We start from the raw sequence: 25,256 nt of genomic DNA, 5'->3' as shown, positions 1-25,256 counted from the left end.
TGATTGAGCAAGTCTGACAGAACCAAACCTATCTTTAAAACTGATGTAGTACATCTCTAAATTCTAATTGTTAGTACCACAGGTATTCTAGTCCTTCACCTTACTTAAAAGGCTGGCCAAATGTTATCAAATTATTTTAACAGAAAGTTGAACAAAAGTCCATCGAGATCAAGTGGCATTAGCCCCATGTTTCTTGAGATATGTGCCTAGGACTCCAAGGCATTTCAGTTTTCCATTCTCTGTTTTATAATCCCATCATATCTTCAGAATGGTACCAACATTTCCTTATCACATACAATCACCTTTAGAAATAGATCATTATTGTTGTGGTGATGATGCTGAATACTGCTGGATGAGAGAGTGCCTTTCCTGTTTTTTCTCTCCTGGAAATATCTAAGAATCTGTTCAGGCACTAGTTTTGTCAATCAAATATATACCTGGTTGATAGGGGGACATTTCATTAACTGCCTGTTAATCACCTACAAAAATGTATGTAGGTAAACATTTAAAAAGCCAGATGGATTCTAACATTTTCTTGTTTACTTCAACAGTTTCCTCTCTGTTGATTTTCTGTTCAGTTGACATTTCAGATATAGAAGTTGGTAATATTTTTGTACTTAGTACAATATTACAACTTTGTGAATCTGACAGAAGAGCCTCCATAATCTTCATAAAGAGATACAAACTGATTATTACAGATATTATTACAGATTGGTGTGTTGTGTTTAGGCCTGAAGCAGGATCTCATGATGTGCAAGGCAGGCTAGACATTGCAGCTCTCAGGAGAGTTCCAAGTGAGCAACTTATTCAAATAAGTTCTAATACTCTGGTGAAGGCTTAGTTCTCCAGTCCTTAGGTAAACTCATTAGCTCTTTTGGGTTTTCCTGCCATCTGTATGCCGATGACACCCAGTTGTATCTTTCCACCCCCGACCTTTCTCCAAGGCTTGAACAGCAAGTTTCGTCTTGCCTCACAGCTGTCTCGCAGTGGATGCGCCATCGGCGTTTGAAACTCAACATGTCCAAGACGGAGCTTCTTGTCTTTCCTCCTAAGTCCACCCTTCAACACTCCTTTTCTGTCTCTGTGGACAACATTTCTATTCAACCAGTCCAGCAAGCCCACAGTCTTGGTTTTATCTTTGATTCTTCTCTGTCGTGTATCCCTCAGATCCAGACCACAGCCAAGGCTTGTCGATTCTTTTTGTACAATATTGCCAAAATCCAACCATATCTCTCCGCCTCTACTGCCAAGATCCTGGTCCATGCCCTAGTGATCGCACGACTTGATTACTGTAGCATCCTTCTGGCAGGGCTTCCTCTTTCTCACCTCCGTCCTTTAATTTCTGTCCAGCATTCAGCTGCACGCATTATCACACCTGCCTACCGCTCTGACCATATCTCTCCTTTGCTGGCATCCCTTCACTGCCCCCCCTCCCTTTCCGAATTCAGTATAAGCTCCTGCTCTCAACGTTTAAAGCCCACCATGGGCTGGCCCCTCCTTACTTATCAGACCTTCTTTCTCCTCACCTTCCCACTTGGGCCCTCTGTTCTAGTAGTCAAGGTCTGCTGTACCAGCCCAGGATTTCCTCTGCCCCATCTCGGATTCGCCCCTTTTCACTCGCTGCCCCTCACTCCTGGAACCTTCTTCCCCCGCGAACAAGAGTCATCACTTCTTTTCAAAATGGAGCTGAAGACCATCTTGTTCAGAGAAGCGTTTCCAGGCATTGCATAATTGTCACTTGCTATTTGATGCTCTTTTGTTGTCTGTTTATTGAATCATTTCCTGTATTGCTATGTATTTTATATGTACCAGAAAGGCCCCTTCCCCACCACCACTCCCTTCTCCTTTTGTGTCGTGTCATTCTAGATTGTAAGCCTGAGGGCAGGGAACCATCCAATTAAAAAGATTGCATGTACAGCGCTGTGTAAATTTACAGCGCTTTATAAATAAAGGCTAATAATAATAATAATAATAATAATAATAATAATAATAATAATAGCAGTCCTGAAAATCCTATAGAACCTTTCCCTTTCTATAAAGAAGGAGAACCAAACAGCAAGGTGAAATTCTTTCAGTCCAAGGGCTGAATTCAGTCCCAGAGAAGTACATGAGGGGCACATTTCAATGGTGGGTGCAGCCAAAGATGAGATGGAGCCAAAAATGCCAGCAGGTTTTAGCTTAAAATACTTAAAATACTTATCAATAACTGATCAATAACTTATCAATAATTTAAAATACTTACAATACTTATCAATAACTGAGCCACAGGAGAGACATTTCAACATTTTAGAATGAGACTAATGCTGGGAATCCACAAGAAAAGTGGCATGGACATCTAGGCCAGTGGTTCTCAACCTGTGGGTTGTGACCCCTTTCACAGAGGTTGCCTAAGTCCATTGGAAAACACATATTTCCGATGGTCTTAGGAACGGAGACAATCGGTTAGGGGTCACCACAACATGAAAAACTGTATTAAAGGGTCCTAGCATTAGGAAGGTTGAGAACCACTGATCTAGGCAATCCAAGAGGGTGGTGGGCTAGATTCAGCCTTTGGCCCTGAGGATCCTCAGCCCTGCTTTAAAGAGGCCTTTGGCTTGGATCTTGTCATTCTCTCTCTTTGTACGAGCTCATACTTGGCATGCTGCTGACATTCCTGCATCTGCTGTATTGATTGTGGAACTCTTGGAAGTATGTGCGCTGGCCTAGCACTGGAACTTTGCTTACAGGCCACCAATATTGTTCCAGGCTCAAAAGTCTCAGGTTTGGAGAACCTCTGCAATCTTGAGTTTGAATTATTTTCTAGTTTCACAGTGGTTCCCAGGATCAGTGCCTTTTCAGTTGCTACCACACGTTTTCTTCAGCCTCCAATGCTGCATTCAGTTGTTTGCTGCACTCTGGAATCATGGCATAACTTTTGTCTAGTTCAGTGTTCTGTTTCCAAGAGTACTCAGCCAGATGTTTTTGGAAGCTCATTGGGGAGCATGACTTTTCTTGCTGCTTTTGGTTCCCAACACCTCATATTCAGATATATCAAAGGTATTCTCCATCTACAAATGGTGAATCCATTTAGCTGCCATAACTAATAACTGTTGAAAGTCCTTTGTTGTTGTTGTTAACCACCCTCAAGTCAACCTCAACTCATGGCAGCATTTCCAAGACTCCCTATCTTCTACCGCTCTGTTCAGGTCCTGCAGGCACAGGCCCCTGGCCTCCCTGATTGAGTCTAGCCCTCTGGCTTGTGCTCTTCCTCTCTTTCTACTGCTATCCACTTTTCCTAGCATAATTGCCTTTTCTAATGAGTAATTTCTCCTCATGATGTGTCCAAAGTATGATAACCTCAATTTAATCATCCTAGCTTCTAGGAAGAGTTCAGGTTTGATCTGTTCTAGGACCCATTTGTTTGTCTTTTTGGCCATCCTCAGCACTCTTCTCTGGCACCACATCTCAAATAAATCTAGCTCTCATATCCGTACATGGTAATGGGGAATACAGTGGCTTGGATGATCCTCACTTTAGTATTCAGTGTTAGGTCTCTACACTTCAGAGTAGTTTCATCTCTGCCCTTCCCAATCCCAGTATTCATTTGATTTCTTTACTAGTCTCCATTCTGTTTGATCCAAAGTATGAGAACTCTTTGACTATTTCTATTTTATCATTATCTAATATGAAGTCATGTAATCCTTCCATGTAATTATTTTTGTTTTCTTGATATTCAGCATAAAGCCTACCTTAGCACTTTCTTCTTTGACTTTCTTTGGTAATTGCTCCAGGTCTTTGTTGTTTTCTGCTAGTAGTATGGTGTTATCTGAATATCTTAGGTTTTTAATGTTTCTTCCTCCAATCTTCATTCCTTCTGCCTCTGATTCTAAGCCTGCTCTGTGTACAATATTTTCTGCATACCGGTTGAATAATAGTGACAGAATGCACCCTTGTCTATCCCCTTTACTGATTGGGAACTATTTTGTTTTTCTGTTGAGGAGACAACAGGCAGATTATAACCTTGTCAGTAGCTAATGGGAGCAAAGCCAGGAAAAGGTGGGGACTGCTCCCAGGAGTGAGTATATAAGAGGGAGGAGCAGGTTTGAAAGGGGTGGGTGTTTATGTGTCCTGAAGGGTGAAGAGCCATTGAGACTAGGTTAGGCTGCTTTGAGGGCAGTTAGAAAGGGTTTTAGGTACCCAAGAAAGATACAGAGAATGTCCTTAATTGTTGTAGTGTCCTGTGGGAGACATAGTATTTGGTGACTTGTGGAGTTACAGGTACCCAGAAGTGTTATAAGATACAAAAGTTTAATAAAGGTCTGTAAGGGAACATATATAAAACTACAAAGACACAATTACAAAGACAAGCTAAAGAAACTGTCAAACTATGTAACTAATAAAGTACAGTGCGCCCATGCCATATAGAAGCACATTATAAGCATCTTTCAGCTTACGCTGAAGCCATGTGACAAAAGTATCAATGACACGCCACAAGCACAAGCCTTATTATATTTAATGGAGCTCAAGCATACATGCTTTTTGCCTTATGCGGGTAGGGAGAGGATCCGGAACAGATCCATTGTGAACACCATCCACTAAAAGAGATACTGTACTCAGTCTGACTTGCAAGTAGATTTCTTACTTCATTTCAACAAGCAACTGTCTGAAGTGATTTCATAACCACATTAAAAATGCTGCCAACATTGAAAAATGTCTTTTAGGTTTGGGACACATTAGATAGTGGATGTGTGACTGTCAAATAATAGCTGGTGCCAACTTGGGGGAGAATTTGAAACCCAGAGTGCTGGCATCTAAAGAGAGCTAGAAACATAGAATCATTGAATCATAGAGTTGAAAGAAACCATAAGGGCCATCCAGTCCAACCCCCAGCCATTCAGGAACTCTCAATCAAAGCATACCTGACATATGGCCACCCAGCCTCTATTTAAAGACCTCCAAGGAAGGAGACTCCACCACACTCCGAGGGAGTGTGTTCCACTGTTGAACAACTCTTATTGTCAGGATGTTTCTCCTAATATTGAGGTGCAATTTCTTTTCTTGGAGCTTGCATCCATTGTTCTGGGTCCTATTCTCTAGAGCAGGAGAAAACAAGCTTGCTCCATCCTCAATATGACACCCATTCAAATAGTTAAACAAGGGTATCATAAGACCTCTTAAACATACGTTGCTCCCTAAGTCTCTCCTCAAAGGCCATGGTTTCCATACCCTTCACCATTTTGGTTGCCCTTCTCTGGACATGCTCCAGCTTCTCAATATCCTTTTTGAATTGTGGTGCCCAGGACTGGACACAGTACTCCAGGTGAAGCCTGACCAAAACAGAATACAGTGGCACTATTATTTCCTTGATCTAAACACTATACTTTTGTTGATGCAGCCTAGAATCACATTGACCTTTTTAGCTGCCACATCACACTGCTGACTTACGTTGAACTTATAGTCTACTAGGACTCCTAGATCCCTTTCGCACATAGTCTTGTTAAGCCAAGTGTCCCCCATCCTATATTTATACATTTTATTTTTTTGCCCTAAGTGCAGTACCTTACAGAGTTACAGAGCATGAGACACTGAAGAGAGTCCCAGGTTTGAGTCTCACAGTGAAGAATTGGTGGCTATCACCGTCACATAATTGGTGGCAGTGGTGGAATCAAAAAGATCCATTCGGCTGCCATCCGAGAAAGTAGCTGGGTGGTGAATCTCACCGTGACACCCGTATTCAGTTTTGACTGCAGCCTTTTGTCCTGAGCAGATATTATGCATCAAGGCAAACAGATGCAACGCCACTCTCATTCATCTAAGAGCAAGCCAGAGCTTTTCATGAATTCTGCAGTCCAATGCTTTGCAATAGTCACTTAAGCACATCAGATTTTCTAGAATTCCCTGGTGTGCTCCATTATCCATCGTATGTTTGCCATGTAGTCCCTAATGCTTTTTCCTTTCCTGAAAACAGTTTGCAACTCTGGGATTTCTCACTCCTTATATGGTAGGAGCCTTCACTGCAGAATTTTGAGCATGACTTTGCTTGCGTGGGATATTAGTACAATGATCCTGTAATTGCGGCAGACTTTTGTGCCTCCTTTTCTGTCAATGGAAATGTATATTAATCACTTCCAACCTGTGTTTTGTTTTCCATATTTGTTGGCAGATTTTAGCTGTAAGTGAACTTGATTCACATTTGTTATATGGCTCTTCTATGTATTGCTTCCATCTTTTTTTTTAAATTTCATTGTGGTCATGGATTATTTGATTTAAATTTCCCTTTGAGTTCCTGGATCTTGTGGAAGAGGTGTCTTCTTCTTCCTTTTTTGTTGTAATAATATAAGTAATATAAGAATAATATAGATAGATAGATAGATAGATAGATAGATAGATAGATAGATAGATAGATAGATATTCAACAGAAAAACTTGGGTCATAATAGAATTATTATGATTGTCTAAGTACTTACACTAGTTCTGTATTGTGTTTCATTGCAGACATCCAAGGAAGATCTTCTACAAGCTGATTTTGAGGGGGCTTTGAAGTTTTTCAGGGTACAGCTGCCCAAGAGGTACAGAGCTGAAGAGAATGCTAGAAGACTTATGGAACAAGCTTGCAATGTAAAGGTGAGCTTGAGTGTGTATGCCTGTAAATAAGGAAAAATTATACCCAAGAAAGACAGTTGAATTCAAAGTTGGATCAAGAAAATTAAGGGATGCTTTATGTCTTTGTTCTCTCTCTTGCTCTCCCCGAATATCAAATCTTTCCCATATCCATTTCCCCAATCTGCTTAGAATAACAAAATTTGTTTTATTAAGAAAATAATCTTATAGTTTCTATCCAGCCCATTGTTGATAACGCCTAAATAGAAGTTTCAGCAGTACTGTCAAGACATAGGGCCAAAAAAACCAAAAAAAACAAAGCAAAACACTGCAGAACCACTTTAACTACTCTGGCTCAATGCTAGGGAATTCTGGGAACTGTAGTTTTGTGAGACATTTAGCCTTCTTTGTCAGAGAGCTCTGGTGCCACAAGAAGCTACAGTTCCCAAAATTCCCAAGCCCTGAGCCAGGGCAGTTAATATGGTCTCAAACTGGATTCTTTTTGCAGTGTATTTTGGCCCATAGTCAGGTTTCCTCTGGAAGTGGGAGTTTCATAGGAGAATAGTTGTTATCAAAGTCTGATTGTGCAATTTGTAGATCAGCATAAGGCTGGCACTCAATACAGTATGGTAGTTGGAGCAGGAGAGAACAATGATGTACGAGAGTACTGTATATACTTGACTATTCGTCGAGAAATTTATACCCCAAAATTGACCCTAAAATCCTGGGTCGACGTATATGTGGATCAATACACTAATACTGGTTAGAAAAGTCCTGAAACGAACACCCTCATGATGTCCCACTCTTCCCCTCTGGAGGCAGGACTTTTTGTGTGTGCGCACATGTGTGTGAAAGAGTTTCCCAATCCGATTTGAAAGGCTTCTCTTCCCATCAAAGAAACACCCCTTATAGCCCCACTTCTTTTCCTTCCCAATCCGATTTGAAAAGCTTCTCTTCCCATCAAAGAAACGCCCTTCTTAGCTCCACTTCTTTCCCTTCCCAGTCCGATTTGAAACCTTTCTCTTCCAATCAAAGAAGCACCTCTTTTAGTTCCACTTCTTCCCTTTCCAATCCGATTTGAAACCTTTCTCTTCCCATCAAAGAAACACCCACTTTAACTCCCTTTCCTTCCCAACCTGATGTTAAAATCTCTCCTCCAGCAGCAGGAAAGTAGTGTCAGGTGATTGGAAGAGGTCCAGAGAAGGAGGAGGGACGGAAGTGGTGTTTCCCCCTTTCCATCCTTTGTTATAGCCCCCTAAGTTTTACCCTCGATTTATCTATGGGTCAAATCAAAATCCATGATTTTTAGCCTGAAACCTTCCATCGACTTATACATGAGGTCGACTTGTACACGAGTATATATGGTAGATTTGTTTTTCTTACTATCTCTCTAATGTTAATTGGAATGACTGTTTCTCCCATGATAATATAATGAGATTCATGATGAAAGTTGTTTGTGTATAGCAGTGGTTCCCAACCTGTGGGTCAGGACCCCTTTGGGAGTCGAATGACCCTTTCATGGGGGTCGCCTAAGGCCATTGGAAAACACCTATTTAATTACAGTTATGAAGTAGCAATGAAAATAATTTCATGGATTTGGGTCACCACAACATGAGGAACTGTATTAAAGGGTCGCGGCATTAGGAAGGTTGGGAACCACTGATATATAGGGTAAGAAAAGTAGTTAAGTCTCTCAACTCTTCTAAAGAAAAACTATAAATAAGAACCAACAAAGTAATAACGAAAATAACCATTGTGGTTTTATATGTAGTTACTTATTTATGATATCAGAGGGTGTAGAGATTTCATGAACAGAGTTTCACAAATAGAGTCTGCCAGTCATATGGAGAAGTGGGACATATGTTTCCTGTTGTTTCCTGTATTCCCCTAAAATATTGCCCAAAGGAACAAAATTGGAGGTGGCTGTAAAGGAAAGGAAAGAGAAGCCCTGGTGGCTCAGTGGTTAAATGCCTGTACTGCAACCACTCACTCAAAACCATAAGGTTGCAAGTTCAATACCAGCAAAAGGGCTCAAGCTTGACTCAGGCTTGCATCCTTCCAAGGTCGCTAAAATGAGTACCCAGTTTGTTGGGGAATTAGCTTACAGTGGTAAACTGCGTAGACACTGCTAGTTCAGTATGAAGCAGTATATAAAAAAAATGAAAGTGGCGAGGCAGCAAAAAACAGTTGAAAATGCCTCTTTCCCCTCTTCCAAGAAAGGGAGCCTCAGTTCTCCTATAAATGGAATAATCTGTTCTGTTTGTGGAAGGGCTGCTCTGAATTTCACCAATGTAATTCTTCAGTTTAGCCTAGTGTAAATTCAGTGAATAGTATAACTTAATTATGTCTATTTAGCATATGTGATCAAACAATAAACTTTTCTTCCTCAATGGCAGTAGAAGAATGGTAGGCTGAGTCAGTCTTTGTCATTAGGTCCTGAATTCATAGTCTATGTGGTGCTTGCAAATAGTGCTGTTCTATGTTACTGTGATGACATGAAGATCTGTGTTTCAAGAAATCAATAAATGTGAAAGTATGGTACAAGCTGAATACATGCAGGCATATGTTTTTCTTAGTGCATATTAAAATAAACTATTTTTCCACAGTGACTTTAGGAATCTCCCTCTCTCTTGTTTCCGATTTATGGCGACCCTAAGGTGATCCTGTCATGGAGTTTCTTGGCATGATTTGTTCAAAGAGGTTTTTGCCTTTGCCTTTCTCTGAGATTGAGAGAATATGACTTGTCCTAGGTCACCCAGTGGGTTTCCATGGCTGAGTGGGAATTTGAACCCCTGTCTCCAGAATCCTAGTCCAATAGGCAACTCATAGAGCAATGGAGCAAACCACAGAAAAAGAGATTCCACCTAAACATTATGCCTGTAAATATCCTGTTGTTACTCTCATAAGCATCTTGTTACAAAAGAGGATATTAGCAACCGGCTAGTAGTTATTGTGCCCTGTTGAGTCCAGGGTTGGTTTCAATAGGTGTAAGATAATTAATTTATTAATGTGAACAATAATAATAATAATAATAATATAGTAATAACAGTAGATATCACCCACTTCTGTAACCACGTTATCTACCCTCTAGAGCTACCCAGATGTTAGCTATTTTTAAATCACCTAAGAACAAGAATCAAGAGAGCATGTTGATTGTCGCATTGCTGCAAGACATTGTCCACATCATCAGGCCTCATCAACTGAAACTAATTTTCAACTGGGATGGTATTGGATGCTCACAGCAACTCACATTGAAAATGCTCAGAGATGACGGACATGGGGAAAGAATTGACTCTGTTGGGTAGACTTGGGTAGAGCCAAAATGCCTGCACCTTTTGCATCACTCCATTCCTCTAACCAGAGAAAAAGGAGATTTACTTCAATTCTGGCTGAAATGGCTAATAGATTACTGTATTTGCCTTGGCCTACAGGGAAAGGTAGCTGGCTCTAGGGCTTCCTTTGCTGTGACCTGACATAACCAAAGTATAAAATACCTTGACAGAAAAGGAGGGGGAAGTAGTGTGTGAATTTGGGAGGCTATCTTTGTGCTTGCCTCAGAGACACTAGGAGTCCCTTTAACTCCTCTGTAAGGTGGAGATAGTGTCCTGATTGTGGAGATTACCCCTGTAGTCATAGGGCAGAACACTTGTAATGTGCTTAAATTACCACATCAGTTTTGCTTGCTAATTATATGTTTCTTTACTTGGCATAATGCTTCTACAAGATAATTAGTATTTTCCTAATTAACTTTTTAAAAACTTGATCCATATGGCAGTGCAGTTTTAATACATTATGAAAAATGCAGAGTGCTGTGCAAATCCAAGCAATCCAATTTGGCAATTACTCTGCAATAATACTGATGACTTTAATAAGAACACTCTGAAGTAATTTGACTATGGATTGCTCTTTGTGGTCTGGATACAAGGGAAGGACATATGCAGGTAGTTAGTGTTTCCTTCAGAATTGTTTTCACTGTTGAAAAAAAGTTGAACGAGAACATAGTTGAGTTGCCACCATGTTTTTTACTTCTGTTGACTAAAATTAGCATTATCTGGAACACTGACATTTTGCCATAAACGGCTACAGAGAGCATGGGGGACCTCAGAAGAGTCCATGCACTAGCTAAACTACATACTGCTGGCCACCTTAATGAAGAAGACATGTGGCACACAACATGAAATGGCCACTGTTTTCTCTAGGCACAGTATGAATTACAGGAATTTGGTCAGTGCCTGATAGAGAGGCTTTAGCTACTAGCTGAGTTTCTGTGTGACATTTGCAATCCAGTTCATTCCAAGTAAAAACCTGGAGAGCACTTTGTGGAAGCTGGCCCTCCAAAAAGTTCCAGCTAAATTGTGACAAAATGCCTCCTGGGATGGTGGGAGTTGAAAGGAGATTACTGCCACTTGAAGGAGCAGTTCCTCCGAATGCTTGCAGAGTTACAGCTGGTCCATGGGCTGCCCACTGTTGGATATTGACTAAATAATATCTAGACCATGAATGCCATAAGAGTTAATACATTTAAGAATGAAAAAGAAATAATACATATTCTCTTCACATGCACATGACGCATGATCAGTTTATGATGTCTGCTCAAAATTTGGGTGCTTTGGCTCATAGTTAAAACAGAATAAAAGAAGGTACAAAATTACTAGTGCAACCACTATTGTAAAATGTTAATGGTAAGCAGTAGCAGTGTTTAATTCAAACTGAAGGAAGAGGTTGTCATAGTGATCTCATTAAATTCTCCAGAAAGTATATGGAAATTTTAAAAGGATATCTGCACACTTGGTCAGAAACAGAGATTTGACCTTCCTGGAAGAGGTCACAAACTATTAACAGACCATTGCTGGAATCATGTTGATTCCAGCAAGAGTTGGCTGGTTCATTCAAGTATTGAATGTCATGTCAACACAAAGGTAAATGCCAATACAGTGGCTCCTAGATATCCACTGGATTTGGTTCCAGGACTTCTCATGGATATCAAAATCCATGGATGTTCATCCCATTATATGCTATGATGTAGTAAAATTGTGACCCTTATGGGTGACAAAATGAAAATGGAAAAATTAAGGTTTGCTTTTTGGATTTTTTTTTAAAAAACATTTTCAAGCCATGGATGGTTGAATCTGTTGATGGAGAATCTGTTCATACAGAGTTGCTGTTGAGAAAAGTGGGAGAGGGTTTCTGGAACCCAACATCAAGTTATCTAGTGCCATAGTTAGAAATTCCTGCTTCACTTCCTTTCTGTCCAACTTAGTAGAAGAGTGGAGAGAACCAGAAGACATAATGATTCTTGCCTCCTGAACTGACTCATAGGAGGCATGAAGAAGGAGCTAGGCATGTGTGGATGATAGCTAAATACGGAAAAGGACATTGATGTTGTAGCTATTGTTTCTTGCTGAGGACAAAGGAGAAAACATCACTTGTGAATCTACAAAGGAAGTTATTTTAAGCTTTACTTTCAACATCAGTTTAGGCTCCAGTGGAAAATACCATATTTTATGACTCCTATGGTCTTGTTGCTGTCAAATTTGATTGACACGTGTGTGTGTGCGTGTGCACGCGCGCATATGCTCTATTGAAACTTTTTTTGGTTTAAGTGGAATCTTGCATTCCTGCTTCAGTCTTAATATAAAAGGAGCAAATGTCATTATAAAATATATGTGCTACTCAGCTGTAACTTCATCCCTTCCTGGCAGCCACAGCAGGGAACAGGGTATCATGGGAAATTCCATTCTTTACTGCCTCCTACAACAGGTGTCTTTTGTTCACTCACCTTGTGCACATATTATCACATGTCCATGCTGAGTCACAGTGTGAGAGAGAAAAACTGCCAGTGCAGGAAAAGCCACTTTCATTTCTAGCAAGTGTTTTGAATCAGGAAGTTGAAGCCTGTCTGAAGAAGCCTATCTAAAAAAGAAAATGCCTGTTGTGAAGTGCTTCCCCACATTAGGAACATGCTTATGAAGACAGATTGCAAGTTTCAGAACAACTCAATTTTGTTCACTGGAAGTCGGGAGGAATCAATTGTTTGCTGCTTAGATTCGAGCTACATTTTCTACTGAGAATGAAAACAAGTACTGTAAGACTAACAGCCGCAGCCTCACAAAACCACATTACTGAAAGTTTTAGTTAGAATGAACAGAGTTTTTTGTTATTGTAGTTTGCAGCTTAAATATGATCAGTGGCTGTCTTAATCTCAAGGATTTCTCCTTCAGGCTTTGCATTTTGGCTCTCTTAAGCCTATTAAAATTCTATGCTGTTTCCTAGCAATAGCATGTAATTTCTACTCCTCCTTTATTAAAATGAAAATGGTTTTTCATCCTGAATGCTAAAGCTGTGTCCCAGCTTTTCTGTTTAACTGCAAACACCTGTTCCTCTTGAAATATACATGTAATGTTTAGAGTGCGATTCATGAGGAAAAACAGGATAAGGTAAGGATCAAAGTTGGTCACATTTTGAGTTTGGAAAACAAGCATGTGACAGTGTTCTAAGAGCTTGGAGCAGGAAACAGCATCTCATTTTTGCTTCAACAAAAACATATTTTTCAGGAATTGGGGGTGCATTTCCATCATTTCCCCTGACAGGGTACAGTTGCAATTGAAAATGCTAAATTTTTCAGATATTTGCATTTTTTGTTTTGCTCTGTTAGTGGACTGATATGACCAAACCACTTTGCAGTTAAAAACAATAGCAGCACTGGATGCAGCTGTAAGAAAGAATTTGGATTTTTGCTCTTTTGTTTCTTCTGAATGGAGATCATTTTGATAAGATTCCATCCTTCTGAAATGTGACTTTGCTCTTGGACTGCAGAGGAAGACTTATTTCCGGTAACCATACATGTGTGTGAGGTTGTATGGAAATAAATTTGAAGTCTGAATTTAAACAAATTTAAAAGACGGATATAAAAGACAAATTTCTGCAGTTATTCGAGCTGGTTCCCCACGGTGAAAGAATATTGTTCATTCTGCAGATTAAGTGTAAAGTTAATTATTTTGAGAAATCTGAATTCCTCCAATAAAAGGAATCCTTAACATGGCAAAGCACTGCATTTCAAAAACGGTTGTGGAAAACTCAAGAGAGAACTCCATTGTGAACAGAGGTTTTTAAATATTTTCCTTCTTCTTTTGGACTTTTTTTTCCTCTTGGACAATGACTTTATGAGTGAAGAAGATCTTATTGGATGGCAGTTCCAGTATCTGAGCACTGGAGCAGGTGTTTCAGCTAAACATTTCCTGCACAGATAAGAAAGGTCCCAGAGGAAAGCACCATACAGGAGCAGCTTTGATTGGCTCTGGTGTGTTTTTTTTCTTCCTCTTTTTTTCCCTTTTGGTGATACTCCACCCGCTCAGTCTCTTCAGGTGGGTGTGAACAACTGGCACAGAGCTGAGCTAATTCTTTGCTGTTGGCTACTGAATCTCTTGCTGGCCACCACTAACAAAGTGCACTGACAAAATGATGGAAGAAATATCCATTGTAGTAGCCTACGATTCTCATGTTTTTAGCCAGCTGTATGAAGAAGACTTTCTGTCCAGCATGGTAGCAGTCAGCAAACCCAAGTACTTGGTGAGTGTGTAGATTGTGAACTACCATTCTTTCCAATTGATCTTTAATAGCTATAATAATGTAAATATTGTTCTTACTCTCTTCTTTAGCCCTTTTTTTAACTTGGTAAAGATCCCAAATGAGTACCATTGGCCTGTTACAGACTGCCAAAATAAAACTGCTTCGGGTCTCTTTGGAGGCATGCTATTTAAATGATGCATGGGTTATAAGAGTCCGGAGGTCGCGCCAAAGCCACACTCCATTCCTGAGCACTGGAGGGCAGCTTTGGTGCAGCTTCCGGATTCTTAGGATGCACGCATCATTTAAATAGCATACCTCCATATGGAAGATGACCTATAATGGGATAGTTTATGGTGTAATTAAGTTAAACGAAAATACAGTATGCAGTAACTGTTTGTTCGTTTATATGTAATTATATGTGTTTGTTGATTTGTATCTGTACATGTTTTTGTTGATGTATGTGTATGTATATATGTTGTGTCAAAATGTATGTTGTGAGAAAAGCCTATAAAAAGTAATTAAAAATAAATAAAAATAAATAGCATACCTCCAAAGAGACCCGAAGCAGCTTTATTTTGGCAGTCTGTAACAGGCCATTGTAAAACCTTTCATGTTCTTACATGGATTTTTCTTTGTCAAGCACCTGTGAGAATAACCATGTACTTTAATGATCCTGTACATCCTTGGTTTTGCTAAACTAATAGAGACTCTGATGATGCCTCAAGGCAGCTGTTCTTACATGAGATTGGCCTGGCCTGGCTTTGCTTAACTTGTATGACTAGTAAGCATAATTTGCACAAGAACATCTTCCCCTTATTTTTATTTTACGTTTGCTATATAAGACAGGGGAAAGAGAGACAAGGGAAAGAGAAAAGTGATTTCACTTAAACATATTTATGCTATGTTTGATTTGGAAATGGAGGCATTAAGCTTCTAGGAAAAGGTGGATTTCCAGCAGAGACAGGGATGTCAACATGCCATATAATTAACAAAGGTACATACAGAATGGCTGTTGTGCCATTTGAGCTGCTTTGATTCCTACTTTGGGAGAAAGGTGGGAAATAAATCAAATAAATAAATACACTGAAGAGCTGCTTGGCTAATTAGTGGATTTGCTCTTGGGGAGTTTAACCCTCAATTTAAGTGGAATAAGGCAATGTAATCTGCTGTTAATATACTCTCTACTTGTTAAAGTTTATTACTGAATCTGTTAGAGTTAATAGGTCTCTGTGTGGGATAGATTAGACCCATAGCTGCCTCAAAAAAATAAAAATAAAAAAATCCCACTGACCATTAACTGTATACATGTATTCATACATATGATATGAAATAATTTATGAAACAGTATGGCGTACCAGGGTATTTTATGATGTGGTTTTCCCAGAACAATCTGTCATTCCAGCTAATTTTTGTGGATGTTGTGCCATGATATTTGTGCACTGTCAGGAGCAAAACTGATTTCTGAATTATTCATATAGTAGAATGTCTAACACAAATGCTGTTGGTTGAGGGCTATTTTGGCTATTTTACTGAAATGCAGGAAACACGACTTGATTATAGACAGATCTATATCTATATCTCTATATATCTGAAAATTATCAGTATCCATATTTAAATACAGATGAACTGGAAATATTTAACCTATGTTTTCAGTGCTCTTGCTCTCATCCCCTCCTTCCCACTTCCTTGTCTATTTTCTTACGGGAAGCTTCCCCCACCTCTCCCAACTCACTCTGCCTGCTGCTTGCTACCTATTTGCCTTCCATGTAAAATTTCCTCTCCATACATATATTCTGATTCTTCTCTCCATCCACACACAGATGTGAATGGAGGAGGCAGAGGTGTCATTTAAGGGTACTTTTAGATATAAAGACCCAGTGAAGTTATGAAAACACATTCTTCTCTGTGTGGAGTATGTACATTGCTTTCTGTATGGAACCTCAAAGCTTCAGTAGCAGTGACAAGGCCTAAATGATGGTGACAAGGAAGCCAGCTGATACTGTGTTCGCTTCAGCTTGTTAAAGCAGGCGATTGAGCAGTGGCCGGAAGTAGCCCCCTTCTCACTCAGCAGGCACTTGCAAATTTATGCCAGTGTTTCACACAAGATTTACTACATATTTGTTCAGAGGTTATAAAGTTATTTTTGAGAAGGAACTCATTCCCATTTCTCATTGTAGTGATCAACACTATTATTCCATATAGTGTTTAAAGGTAACTCAAGTTTCTTGTTACTTTCTACTCCTTTAAAAAACAGCCACCACCACCACAATTTAGGATCGAGAAAAGAATGGCATTAAACCTGAAAGATTCCTGTCAGAATGCCTCTAAAAATACCTTAGTATGGCCTTTAAAAACAACTTTGAAAAATAATTTGAAAATGTTAACTTGTTAACAAGGACCCTTTTTTTCAGTCATCGCCTTATTTCTGAAATGTGATTTCATTGCTTCCTAGTTATGTTACTGTTACTTATTTGATATTTCCCTACTGTATTTGTTCCAGTATATACAAATGTCCGTTTAGTCTGGTTTATGCCAAATTATCACTCATAGTTGAAACCTCTGTTTTTGTCCTACCCCTTTGCCTTGTGTATGTTTCGGATAATAATTGCAGGAATGTCTTAGGAAGGTCTTGTTAATCTTCTTGTATTAGAACATCACATTTTAGTTCACAAGAAGCCACACAAAAGTAGACCTACAAAGTAGGTATTCTTCAACATAGTTACCTTCATAATGGTAAACAGCTTTCCCAATTTCAGACATATGCCATGTGCAGGGTGCATTTTGCCTGCAAACAAAAAATGTCTGGGACATAAAGACATTTTTTGCTGCTGGGATACTTTTTTTTTTTTGGTTTAGATAATCCAACATAATTGGAGCAAAAAATGTCCCATGCTGATTATCAGCGACTTAAGAACCAGTGAAACAAATGTGATGTCCTGATAGCAAGCAGTTTTGCCCCATTTGGAGGAAGTTGAAAATTCATTCATTGGACATGCACTGGAATTACACTCATTTCAGGAAATATATAATGAGATGTGCACATTTTGTTTTATTTTATCTTGCTTTAGTTTAGTTTTATTTCACTGTGTTTTCTGGCTCAGAGAGTTCGCGTGAAACACGCTTGATTCTGTACACACACAAACTGTTTTGGCTATGAGGCTATGACAGGCCTTCCCAGATTAGCATCTCAGTTGCCTCCCACTGACTACCCTGTTTTGTCCATTTTAATAATCTTAACTGTGTTGTTTTATTGTTATTGTTTATTGCTGTGATTTATTGATTATTGTGGGTGGGTGAATTTATGGGGCATTGTATTTTATTTTAATGTTTTAATATTGTTGTAAGCCACCTCGATCTCATTGGAGAGGCGGTGTATAAATAAATTTATTATTATTGTTGTTGTTGTATTGTAGCTAGTGTATAACCAAACTGTAAATTATTTGGAGCACACGCAGATTTCTTTGAAGGATTTTCCTCCACAAATAACCTGGTGTCAGCGGGGAAGCAACTGAAAAGCCCACTTAAACCGGTGCATTTGGCACCGGAGCCCTTAGCGTTTTTTTAAAGAGCCACAATGATATTATTATTATTATTATTATTATTATTATTATTATTATTAAACTTTATTTATATAGCACTGTAAATTTACACAGCACTGTACATACAATCTTTTAATTAGACGGTTCCCTGCCCTCAGGCTTACAATCTAAGAAGACATGACACAAAAGGAGAAGGGAGTGGAGGATGGAGCCAGATGCCTTCTGGGAAGGGCGCAGTTCCTTTGGGGGAGGCCTGATGGGATTGGCATCTTTGGTAGTGTGATCACGCTACTGAATCAATTTGGATCACGGTGCATTGTTCTCAGAAATGGAAACGCTTCCATTTTAAATTGATTCGGTGGCAAATGTGAACAGCAACAGGGTTAAAATGGCATAAAGAGATTTGATTGTGGTAAATGTAGTGGGAACACTGAACTGCTTCTGAATTGGTGCGGAGCTGTGAATGTCTTCCTTCAAAAAAAAGTGTGAATGGCTCAGTTCTCTTGAGGTTAAGGGTCTAAATCCTCAGGAGCTGATACTGTTCACAATGGCCCTTTTTCTTTTGGGGTTCACTTTTTTGGAACTATTTAAAATAATGACTTCCTTTCCTTAGGATTTAAATGCAACAGTCAGTTACCTTTCCATTTAATAATGCATCATAAACCCAAGGTAACTGAAACAAATTCAGTTCATCAAACAGTTCTGCATTTAAAATAACTGTATACCAGAACAAAAGAAAACTAGACCAGTTGAGCATTTTAGATCATTTATGGACTCACTGAAACACATTTAATACTAAAACATTATACTAATTCAATTTCCATCCTAAATAAACAAAGTAACAAATTAGTGAAATAAATACAGCAATAAAATAGAAAAAAATAATTGATTAGTTCACACCAGGGGAGGGGGGGAATAAAGCTAAAAACACATTTTCTCCGAGTCCAGTCCATGTCCTTCATGGTGAGTCCCTGTTTGAGAAAGAAAAAAAATGAGAGGCCCAGACTCTAATATACATAATTCATAATTAGACATTAACAGTGCAGAATGATGTGAAGTTGAAGGCTTTCATGTCCGGCATCCATAGTTTTTGTGGGTTTTTCAGGCTATGTGGCCATGTTCTAGAAGAACTCTTCTAGAACATGGCCACATAGCCTGAAAAACCCACAAAAAACTAGTGCAGAACGATGTTCTGATAGTCAACCATTCCTTCTGTTCCATGAACTCATGTGCTGGATGGTGACAGAAACATAGCAAAAATTAGAGTCCCATAAAATAAAGAGGAAGTATACTGGTGGGACCCCTGAGGTTTACGAAATGTACAAATAAAACAATTATATCTAAATCTAATGCAACAGTATAGCCCATTAGAACAGAACAGCCAAGTGAGAAGTGAGCAGGCTCTGTATCCAAGTAATGCTGAACACCTGTTTGAAATCAAGAAAAAGACAGAGCTGACTGACTGACTGGAATCCTGAACAGGGGTACACCTATTAGATTATGAAAATACATTGCAACACATTACAGATTCTGTACCTAGTCTGTAGAAGTAGTTCAAAGATATAGCCATGTTAGTCTGTAGAATCAGTATGTAGAGAGATCTTGTAGCACCTGTGAGACTAATTGAAATAAAGAAGTTGGCAGCATGAGCTTTTGTAGATTTCAGTCTGCATATAGTAATAGTTGTTGTTTGAATAACAAGCCACCATAAAGTTAGGGTAACTTAAAAAATTAATCAAATAGTTTTATTTTAGAATAATTGTGTACTAAAATAAGAGAGAAGTAAACTATTAAATTGCCATTATCTTAAATGGAGATAATGTCTGTTGTTAAATGTCTTCAAGTCGACCCCAGTTCATGGTGACCCTATAGATGAGACATCTTCAAGCTCCCATGTCTTCCACTGCTCTGCTTAGGTCATGTAAATTCAGACCTGTGACCTCCCTAATTGAGTCTTTCCATCTAGCATGCAGTCTTCCTTTCTTTCTGCTTCCCTCCACCTTTCCTAACATCATTGTATTTTCTAATGAGTCATGCCTTCTCATGATATGGCCAAAATATGGCAGCCTCAGTTTGACCATCTTGGCTTCCAGGGAGATTTCAGGCTTGATCTGTTTGAGGACCCATTTATTTTTGTTTTGGGCCATCCATGGTATCCATAGTGCTATTCTCTAGCACACTCCCTCAAATAAATCAAATTTCTTCTTATCTGCTTTCTTCATTGTCCAGTTCTCATATCTGTGCATGGTGATGGGGTACAATGGCCTGGATGATTCTAACTTTAGTCCAATTCCAGTTCTTCACTTGTTTTCTTTCTATAATGATCTCCATAAATTTTTAGACGATCTTGATTAAGTTACCCATTAATCTCTAAATACCATTTTTCTTCTGTAAAGAGCTTCAAATGCCAAGACCCATAACGGCATTTTGAGATTTAATCATGTTTTATATTTGTTCCATATTCTTAACAAAGTTTTCCTAACACAATGATTATTAAAATCTGAGATGTTATATGTGCTCTCTGAGCATGTTTGGCTGCATGCGTGCACACTTGCACACATCAATTCCTGGGTTTGATTTTGTTGTTGCACTAGTATGACCACTAAACAGAACACAGATGTCAGTGCATTCCAAGGCCAGCAGGAGACAGGGTCTCTAAGGGAAGACAGAGAACTCACTCCTTCACCCCTTGCCATTGTTATGCTGACATTCAGTGTGATTAAAAAGATGGAAGGACTAAAGATGTGAAGGCCTGTGGATGGGGAATTTTCCTCTCCTCGCCTTCCCAGATCCCAGGAACATGATTTCCCCTCCAGTTTATTTTCCTTTTTTGGTTTAGACCATCACATCTCTCTGAGGTGTTTATAAATAATTTATGAATATTTAAATATAAATAATATATAAATAATTTATAAATAATTTGTGAATCATGAAAATGGTGTCCAGTTAATTAATGGATCTGTACCTTATGTAACCACAGTTAAATATCCTGTAGTAAGCAAAGGTAGCTAGAACTGTAGCTTTGTTTGTTGTGTGCCTTCAAGTCATTTCTGACTTATGGTGACCCTAAGGTAAAGCTATCATGGGTGTTTCTTGGCAGATTTTCTCAGAAGGGTTTGCCATTGCCATCTTCTTGAGACATTAAGGTTACTTTAAAATTAAACATAATGGTTGCAAAGCAGTCTTTCAAATTACATTTAGGATATGGACACTACAGCATGTAGTATAATGTTTATTAAAACCCATGTCACAGCTCATCAATAGTTTTAAAAAGTGACCTAGCATATTTGGTTACCTTGCAGTCACAGAGTGATGGACAATTGATGTTTTAACTGTGGTGGTACAGAAGCAATTTTCTTCTGTCATCTTTTCATACTGCTCATAGTGCTGTTGAACATGGAAACTTTATGGCCAGCTGAATGTTGTCTCTCACAATGTTTAGGCATAGGGACCCCTTTGGTCTCTTGCATTCCCAGATCTGGGGGGGGGGCAGATTCTAGACTACATTTAGGTATGAATTGATCTTAATATTGGACTTGCTCTTTGACAAGTCCTGTAGTGACATAGTGATTTTGATTAAATAACTGTTCTCGAAAAGGTTGTTTAGATTTTCATCTGTGTCTCATCCAGCATATTAGTTCTCCAGATTAGATTTCTTGTCTCTTAATAAGGGGAATGAATAGGTCTATTGTTTGCTATTGAAATTTCACTTTGGCTTTTCCCTCTCCTTTGAATAGAGTCCTTATTTGTGTAGCTTTGAGCCTAATGCACTGTGACAACTGACAAGGTATCTCTCTAGAGATGTTAGTAGTATTGCTGTTTCATTGAGAACAGGAGACAGACATCCAAAAACATGTAGCAGTTTTTATATGTGACTTTTGCGTCTGATCCAAAAATATAATTGTGAATTGTGAAGGTGTGTTGTCTCTCTTTTACCTATATGGCTGTCCCTTCCAATTTGTGGACGATCCGTTTCGGAACTGACTCACCCCAAATGTGAAAACGCGCCAATATTGAAGTCCCATGCATTTTAATGGCCATACGTGCCTCAGGTGCACACACCATTTTGTTCCCTCCCTGTTCACCATCTGCGAAGAGCAAGGTTGCGGATCCCAAGGCCATGAAAAGGGAGGGACAACTGTATTAATTGGCGCATCCTGTGTAAAAAAACTGGTTGTTAAGTGGAACAAACTGATAAATTAATAACTTGGAACATGAGCTGGTCAGCTGTATGTGATCCTAACTGTTGTCATAACATCAGGTCCCAATTAACTGCATACAGAATGCAGGTTAAATAAAGTAAGTCTAAAATCTTTTATTTGAGAGAGGGAAGGGAAATATATGTCACCATTTTATATGGATTTACTACAGATAACATTAACAAGTAGAATGGAAATATTTGTTTGCTTGTTTTAAAGAAAGCTGAAGAAAGCTGTGCAGTTTCCTGTCTCTTTAGTAGAACTAAACTACTAACACAAACATGAACACTCATACAAAATCCACCTCATAACTACATGTGTACATACCATTTAATATGAGCCTTTCACAATTATGTAATGTGATACTTAAAAGTGGAAAGCTTTTTAAAAAGCATTTTAATGTGTATATATTATTTTACTTGCTCTTTCCTCAATACCCAAATTCATGGTTTCTATGGCCTGTTACAGACTGCCAAAATAAAGCTACTTTGGGTCTCTTTGGAGGTATGCTGTTTAAATGATGCATGGGTCCTAAGAGTTCAGAGGTTGTGCCAAAGCCACACTCCATTCCTAAGTACTGGAGTGCAGCTTTCTGATTCTTAGGATGCATGCATCATTTAAACAGCATACCTCCAAAGAGACCCGAAGCAGCTTTATTTTGGCAGTCTGTAACAGGCCTATCACTACCTGTATAGTCTGCATCTCATGTTGTCTTGATACTGATTTGTTGACTGGCTCATGCTTTTCCCGCTGTGCCACCTAATGTTATCTTGGTTCTGTTGATAGAACAGCAATGGTAAAGCATCAGAGAATACAAGATAAGCACTTGCAGAGAGGTATCCTAGCAACTTACCAGGCTGGATGTCTGCTGTTTCCCAAGTGCAAAGATTGTATAGGGAACAGAAGGTACTCTGATGTGCCTTAACTCTGTTCTTCAAAACTGATTTTGGCTGTGTAATGAGGGTTTGAAAAACCACAAATATAAAACAGAGAGAAAATATGTCCTAGATACACCACTGCTTTTCTTTAAAGCGGATTCAACTAATGAAACATTCTTTAACTTGAAGTGTTCTTCCTATAAATTTGAAAGATATGAAAAAAAATCACATTTTCATGCCACTTTGGGTCTTATATTGGGAGAAAGGTGGGGTGTAAATTAATTAATAAGCATCTGTTGAAGAAAGGTTTCCACCTTTCATTTTATTATATGTTGTTAAATGCTTTTGAGACAGTTGACTTTGACTTATCATGACCCCATGAATGAGACACTGCCAAGACCCCTCTGTCCTTAACTGCTCTGCCAAGATCCCACAGGCTGAGGGCTGTGGCCTCCTTGATTGAGTCTATCTATCTGGTATGCAGTTTCTTTCTCTTCCTACTGCCCACCTTTCCTAGCATTATTGTTTTTTCTAGTGAGTCCTGCCTTTTCATGATGGGGCCAAAGTATTACAACTTTAGTTTAGTCATCTTGGCTTCCAAGGAAAGTTCCAGTCTGATCTGTTCTAGGACTCATTTTTTGTCTTTTTGGCCATCCATGGTATCCTCAGCATTCTTCTCCAGCACTACATCTAAAAAAAGTTAATTTTCTTTCTATCAGTTTTCTTCACTATCCAGTTCTCATATCCATACATGCTGATGAGAAGTATAATGGTTCATCCTAACTTTAGTGTTCAACTTTCTGTCTTTTCCCTTTAGGATTTTTCTATTTCTTTCCTCATAGCTGCCCTTCCCAGTCCTAGTCTTCTTGTGATTTCTTGACTACAATCTCTGTTTTCATCAAAATTGATCCAATATATGGGAAGTCTTTAACTGTTTCAATTTCCTCATCATGTATATTGATTTTATATAAACCCTCCATGGTTATTATTTTTGTTTTGTTAATGTTCAACAGTTAACTTGCCTTGGCACTTTCCTCTCAGACTTTCTTTAGTAATTGTTTCAAGTGGTTTGATGTATTCTGCTAGCCGCATGATGTAATCTGCATATATTAGATTGTTGATATTCTTTCCTGTGATCTTCACCCCTCTTTCCTTTGATTATAAACATGCTCTGTGTATGTTTTCTCCATCCAAGTTGAACAAATAGGGTGTTAGAATGTAGCCTTATCTGACCCCTTTGTCTCTGAAAACCACTCTGTTTCTCTGTATTATGTTCCAACAATAGCCTCTTGTCCTGAGTACAGGTTATGGATCAAGACAATCTCTCTCTCTGGCATCAGGACAATCAAATGTGATGGTATACCCACCCATTTCTTTAAGAGCAAGCCATAATTTTTCATGATCTATTTAGCAAAATGTTTTTCTGTAGTCTATAAAGCTCATACTTATTTTTTTCTGGAATTCCCTGGTGCATTCCATTATCTATCGTATGTTTGCAGTCTGATCCCTAGTGCCTCTTGCTTTCCTGAAACCAGCTTGTCCTATATGGTAGAAGCATTTACTGAAGAATTTTCAGCATGACTTTGCTTGCATGGGAAATTAATGCAAGTGGTCCTGTAATTACTGCAATCTATTGTGTCTCTCTTTTTTAGGGATGGAAATGTATATTGATAGTTTCCAATCTGTTTTGTTTTCCATATTTGTTTTAGTACTAAAATTGATTCTGTCTCTGTGAATTGTAGCCATTCCATTGGTATGTCATCTATGTCATCATACTGGCATGCTTCAGTTTGACTTTGTGTTATATTCTTTGACTGATCTTGCTTTATCTATCGTCACTATTAACGCCACCCCTTTTTGTCTTCCTTGTTCCTTTCCTGAGTAGTATACTGTATAGTTATCTGACTCAAAATATTTCATTGCTGTGTGCTCGCTCACCCCTAGTATTGCTGTGCTTATATGTTCCATTTCCTTTTTTTGCTAATAACTGCACATTCCACACTGTGCTTAGAAGAAATTATCATTTCTTTTGAAGCAGTCATTTCAAGTCATTTGAAACAGGAAGCACAAGATCTGGACAGCATTCATAGAATCATAGAATCATAGAGTTGGAAGAGACCGCACGGGCCATCCAGTCCAACCCCCTGCCATGCAGGAAATCCAAATCAAAGCATCCCCAGCAGATGGCCATCTAGTCTCTGCTTAAAGACCTCCAAGGAAGGAGGCTCCACTACACTCCGAGGGAGTGTGTTCCACTGTCAAACAGCCCTTACTGTCAGCAAGTTCCTCCTAATGTTGAGCTGGAATCTCTTTTCCTGTAGCTTGCATCCATTGTTCCGGGTCCTGTTCTCTGGAGCAGCAGAAAACAAGCTTGCTCCCTCCTCAATATGACATCCCTTCAAATATTTAAACAGGGCTATCATATCACCTCTTAACCTTCTCTTCTCCAGGCTAAACATCCCCAGTTCCCTGAGTCGTTCCTCATAGGGCAAG

General features: G+C 39.0%; 1 protein-coding gene across 8 annotated transcripts in view; it reads left to right on the top strand.

Moving 5' to 3' along the window:
• The window catches only part of RABGAP1L (RAB GTPase activating protein 1 like), a 177,737-nt gene that overhangs the window by 114,235 nt on the left and 38,246 nt on the right, over positions 1 to 25,256 (top strand). For 3 of the 8 annotated variants that reach the window (XM_042466392.1, XM_042466398.1, XM_042466397.1), the window contains exons 19-20: positions 5,948 to 5,980; positions 6,474 to 6,602. In XM_042466392.1, the coding sequence (XP_042322326.1) occupies positions 5,948 to 5,980; positions 6,474 to 6,602 (162 nt within the window). Of the gene's footprint in view, positions 1 to 5,947; positions 5,981 to 6,473; positions 6,603 to 12,025; positions 14,148 to 25,256 lie in introns of those variants that run through there. The other 5 variants (XM_042466395.1, XM_042466400.1, XM_042466396.1 and 2 more) reach the window with 3 other exon arrangements.

This window comes from Sceloporus undulatus, chromosome 4 (assembly GCF_019175285.1).
Source record: "Sceloporus undulatus isolate JIND9_A2432 ecotype Alabama chromosome 4, SceUnd_v1.1, whole genome shotgun sequence".
NCBI classification, from domain to species: Eukaryota; Metazoa; Chordata; class Lepidosauria; order Squamata; family Phrynosomatidae; genus Sceloporus; species Sceloporus undulatus.
This window is presented reverse-complemented; position numbering and strand designations above follow the sequence as displayed.